General features: G+C 57.2%; 1 protein-coding gene across 1 annotated transcript; it reads left to right on the top strand.

Moving 5' to 3' along the window:
* Nucleotides 1-718: 718 nt before the first annotated feature.
* ZNF629 (zinc finger protein 629) lies at nucleotides 719-4,549 on the top strand. The gene is made up of 2 exons (XM_012660243.1): nucleotides 719-805; nucleotides 960-4,549. The coding sequence occupies exons 1-2, from the start codon at nucleotides 733-735 to the stop codon at nucleotides 3,494-3,496; spliced, it is 2,610 nt and encodes an 869-aa protein (XP_012515697.1). The 5' UTR covers nucleotides 719-732; the 3' UTR covers nucleotides 3,497-4,549.
* Nucleotides 4,550-5,075: the final 526 nt, after the last annotated feature.

The following is a 5,075-nucleotide window of genomic DNA, read 5'->3' as shown; positions in this document are numbered from 1 at the left end:
TACCCTGGCAGGCACTGTGGCAGCTGCAGGTGTTCTCCACACTCCATTCTCTTTTTCCTGTTTCCCTTTCTCCCTGCAGAAGCTCCTGAGGCTTTAAACCGCCCCTCCCCCGCCTCTGGCCTGACCCTCTTTCTGTGTTTGGATAAAGGGAAAGTGCCCTCGTCCTTTTGGAGGGCTTCTGCCCGATCTGGGAAATTGGGATGGTTTCTTTTTCTTTTTTAACCCCTTTAGTGTCCCAGGCAGCCTCAGTTCTCTCTAGGGCACATAAGGGAAAAGTTTATTGGTCTCAATTAGCAGCTCCATTAAGGAGGAAAATTAGAGTCTTAATGAGCTTCCTCTGATGAGCAAAATAACAGGTTTCCCAGCCTCTGGGCATCAGAGGTGTGGGGTGAAAACCTCCCTCCCCTGTGGCTGTCAGATACTTCTCCAGCCCCCAGTCTGGGTTCAAAGGGTTAAGGGTGATGAGTTTTTAATTACACTCTTAAATTCACCTACTTGCTTAGCTGTGATCTTAAGGTCTGAAGCAGGAATCAGGCCTGCAGGGGAAGGGGGCCACAGTGAGAACCAGTGCCCAGAAAGTGGGGTGAGAGGACACCGAAGCTCACATAAGGAGGAATGGGGGGCAGTGAGGTTCGGGGGAGTAAAGAAAAGTGCAGAATCAGCTCCCATTATGTGCTTATCTCTCTCTCCCTCTCAGGGTCCCTGGAACTCTCTGCAGTCCTGAGCTCTGGGATGGAGCCTGAGACTGTGCTGTGGGGCCCAGATTCACAGGGCCTTGAACAGAGGCCCAACGACGTTCACAGAGGTGAGGGGCACAAGAGGGACTGTGGTCCTGCCAAGATAGTGGCCCTGGTTCAGGGAGGGGCCCAGACTCTGGGGGAAACCCAGGGGAGGGAAGAGAGACAAGACCCCGTGTTCTGAAAGGAGATGGGGGCTGGAGACTCCCTTTCTCTCTGTAGGTGCCGAGAGTGGGAATGAAGAGGAGAGCCCTCAGCAGGAAAGTTCTGGGGAGGAGATCATCTTGGGAGATCCAGCTCAGAGTCCAGAATTCAAGGACCCTCCAGAGATGCCCCTGGAGAGACCCTCCCAGGATCCCTCAGTTCCCCAGGACTCCCCAACCCCACTAGGTCACTCTAGCCCCTTGGACCACCAGGCCCCTCTGGACCCCCCAGCCCCCGAGGTAGTCCCTGCTGCATCTGACTGGACCAAGGCCTGTGAGGCCAGTTGGCAGTGGGGGACCCTCACCACATGGAACAGTCCCCCCGTGGTCCCGGCCAATGAGCCCAGCCTGCGAGAGCTGGTGCAGGGCCGCCCATCTGGGGCGGAGAAGCCCTACATCTGCAACGAGTGCGGCAAGAGTTTCAGCCAGTGGTCCAAGCTGCTGCGGCACCAGCGCATCCACACGGGTGAGCGGCCCAACACCTGCTCCGAGTGCGGCAAGAGCTTCACGCAGAGCTCGCACCTGGTGCAGCACCAGCGCACGCACACGGGCGAGAAGCCCTACAAGTGCCCCGACTGCGGCAAGTGCTTCAGCTGGAGCTCCAACCTGGTGCAGCACCAGCGCACGCACACGGGCGAGAAGCCCTACAAGTGCACGGAGTGCGAGAAGGCCTTCACGCAGAGCACCAACCTCATCAAGCACCAGCGGTCCCACACGGGCGAGAAGCCCTACAAGTGCGGCGAGTGCCGCCGGGCTTTCTACCGCAGCTCGGACCTCATTCAGCACCAGGCCACCCACACGGGCGAGAAGCCCTACAAGTGCCCCGAGTGCGGCAAGCGCTTCGGCCAGAACCACAACCTCCTCAAGCACCAGAAGATCCACGCTGGCGAGAAGCCGTACCGCTGCACCGAGTGCGGCAAGAGCTTCATCCAGAGCTCGGAGCTGACCCAGCACCAGCGCACGCACACCGGCGAGAAGCCCTACGAGTGCCTCGAGTGCGGCAAGAGCTTCGGCCACAGCTCCACCCTCATCAAGCACCAGCGGACTCACCTGCGCGAGGACCCCTTCAAGTGCCCCGTGTGCGGCAAGACCTTCACCCTGAGTGCCACGCTGCTGCGGCACCAGCGAACGCACACGGGCGAGCGGCCCTACAAGTGCCCCGAGTGTGGCAAGAGCTTCAGCGTCAGCTCCAACCTCATCAACCACCAGCGCATCCATCGCGGCGAGCGGCCCTACATCTGCGCCGACTGCGGCAAGAGCTTCATCATGAGCTCCACCCTCATCCGCCACCAGCGTATCCACACGGGCGAGAAGCCCTACAAGTGCTCCGACTGCGGCAAGAGCTTCATCCGCAGCTCCCACCTCATCCAGCACCGACGCACCCACACGGGCGAGAAGCCCTACAAGTGCCCCGAGTGCGGCAAGAGCTTCAGCCAGAGCTCAAACCTCATCACCCACGTGCGCACGCACATGGATGAGAACCTCTTCGTGTGCTCCGACTGTGGGAAGGCCTTCCTGGAGGCGCACGAGCTGGAGCAGCACCGGGTGATCCACGAGAGGGGGAAGACCCCGGCCCGAAGAGCTCAGGGCGACACCCTTCTGGGGCTTGGGGATCCCGCCCTGCTCACCCCGCCGCCTGGAGCCAAACCACACAAGTGTCTGGTCTGTGGAAAGGGCTTCAATGACGAGGGCATCTTCATGCAGCATCAGAGGATCCACATTGGAGAAAACCCCTACAAAAATGCAGACGGTCTCATGGCACACCCAGCCCCTAAACCTCCTCAGTTCCGATCCCCCAGGCTCCCTTTTGGAGGGAATTCCTACCCAGGTGCTGCGGAGGGCAGAGCCGATCCCCCAGGACAGCCCTTTAAAATGCCCGAGGGCCAGGAGAGCTTCAGCCAAAGGCTGGGGCTGCTCTCCTCCAAGTCCTACATTTGTTCCCACTGTGGAGAAAGCTTCCTGGATCGCTCTGTGCTCCTCCAACATCAGCTCACCCATGGCAACGAAAAGCCCTTTCTCTTTCCCGATTATAGGATTGGCCTAGGGGAAGGGGCAGGGCCCAGTCCCTTCCTAAGTGGGAAGCCCTTTAAATGCCCTGAATGCAAAAAAAGCTTTGGCCTCAGCTCTGAGCTGCTGCTGCACCAGAAAGTCCATGCAGGCGGGAAGAGCTCCCAGAAGAGCGTGGAGCTGGGGAAGAGCTCTTCCGTCCTCCTGGAGCACCTCAGGAGCCCCCTGGGGGCCAGACCCTACAGCTGCTCCGATTGCGGGGCCTCCTTCCTCGATCGCCTGGCCCTCGTCCGGCACCAAGAAACCCACACCCAAGAAAAGTCCCCTAGACCTGAGGATCCCCTTCCAGAGCCAGCCACCTTGTCCACAAGCCAGGAAGGTGAGGGAGAGGGCCCCGCCCCCACAGGGAGCAGCCCCCAAAGGCAAGGGGAAAGCCCCAAAGCCCTCCTGGAAGAAAAGCCCTATTTGTGCCCTGAGTGTGGAGATGGCTTCACAGAAGTCGCAGCCCTCCTGCTCCATAGGAGCTGCCACCCAGGTGTCTCCCTGTGAAATGGGTCTGGAGGCCAGGGGCCTCTCCCAGGAGGAACACTGGATCCCCAAAGATATTATGTGGGGAAAGGAGGACAACCCTACCAGATTGTAGAGAAGTGGAAGATAAAGAACCCTGGGCAAAAATAGTGCTTTGACATCAGTGATGAGAAACCCTATAAAATTGTTGGTGGGAACCATTTATAAGGCAGTAGAGAAAAACTGTTGGGTTAGAAACCCTATAAATATGTAGGAAAAAAAAGCCCTGTAAGTCTGTAGCAGAAAAACCCTATAAACCATAGTGGATAAAAGCCCTATTAATTGTAGGAAGAGGTCCCAATATGTCTCTAGACAACCCTGTAAAACTGTATCAAATCCTTATCAAAATCCTATAGGGTCGGGGAAGTGCAGGAAACAGAGCAACGGCATCGACTTGGAGGAGTGACCCTCAGGTGGTGTAGCAAACACCTGCCGTATGCTTGTTCCGCAGTGTTCTCCCCCGTGGGAGCGTGAGAGGGAGCCTCCCTCCCAGCAGTTACACTTGGACAGTTACACTGAGGACAATGCCCGGCCGGGGAGTAGCGTGGGAACTGGGTGGAAGTGGAAAAGGAAGAAATCAAAGAGGAGGAAAATAAGTGGCGAGGAGCTCCCAAGCCCACACAGGAGGCAGGACCCAGGGACTAGGATGAGAAAGGCCAGCTCACTGCGCCGGGTTCCTTGGGGTAGGAGGCCAATCTTAGATGAATTGTGTGTGTTAGGGGGAGAGGCCTGTGGAATCCCTTACCAAAAAGAACCCAAAGATAGGGAATTGTCAAGCCTTCCTAAAGGCTTAAATTTGGGGTGCATAAAAACTTTGAGTATAACAATACCGAGAAACCAACACAAAAATTAGGGGAAAGAGTGGGGGGATTTCTGTTAAAGGGCTTTGAGGGAAGCAAACCAGGGTGGACAAACTGTTGAAATGGAACCCAGCAAACTCCAGGCCAGTTTCTCCTGTTCCCGGGAGCTTGTTAAACTGCAAGTACAAGCAGATCCCAGTTTGGGCCGCCAGGGTTCTCCCCGAGCCAGGCAGGACTGCCCTTTCCCCAGCCTGGCTGGAGACTTCTCTGCGAGGCCTCCAGGGATGGGGGGTGCCTCCTGCCACATTCTCAGGTCTCACTGTCAGGAGGTTTTTCCTGAAACCTAACTGCCACCAGTCTTGCTGCAGTGGCAGCCCATTTCCTCGAATTCTGTCCTCAGTGGAGAGGGAGAACCGCTGCTAGTCAACCTCCAAAGAATAAAACCCTTCAGAGACTCAAGGCCTGTGTGCAGTTGTCCTCCCTAGACTTCTCTTCTCCCAGTCAGCATGAGCCACGTATGGTTTCTCTGTGGCAACAAGGGACAGCAAGTCAACGGAATAGAAAGGCTTCATTAGCCAGCACCCTGATTTTAAACCTCAGCCCTTCATCTGAGCTGGTAGCAAGGCTGCCCGCAGGATAAGCCGACCCCAGCACGGTAGTGGGTGTCTACACACCCCCCAGACTGGACCATAGGTCCCTGGAGAGTCTGTGAAGGGCTGACCACCCTTCTCACCCCAGTACCTGGAGCCCTCTGAGGTTGT

This window comes from Propithecus coquereli, unplaced genomic scaffold (genome assembly GCF_000956105.1).
Source record: "Propithecus coquereli isolate 6110/MARCELLA unplaced genomic scaffold, Pcoq_1.0 Scaffold66, whole genome shotgun sequence".
Taxonomy (NCBI): Eukaryota; Metazoa; Chordata; class Mammalia; order Primates; family Indriidae; genus Propithecus; species Propithecus coquereli.
Note: the sequence above shows the minus strand (reverse complement) of the source record. Positions and strands in the feature narration are given on the sequence as shown.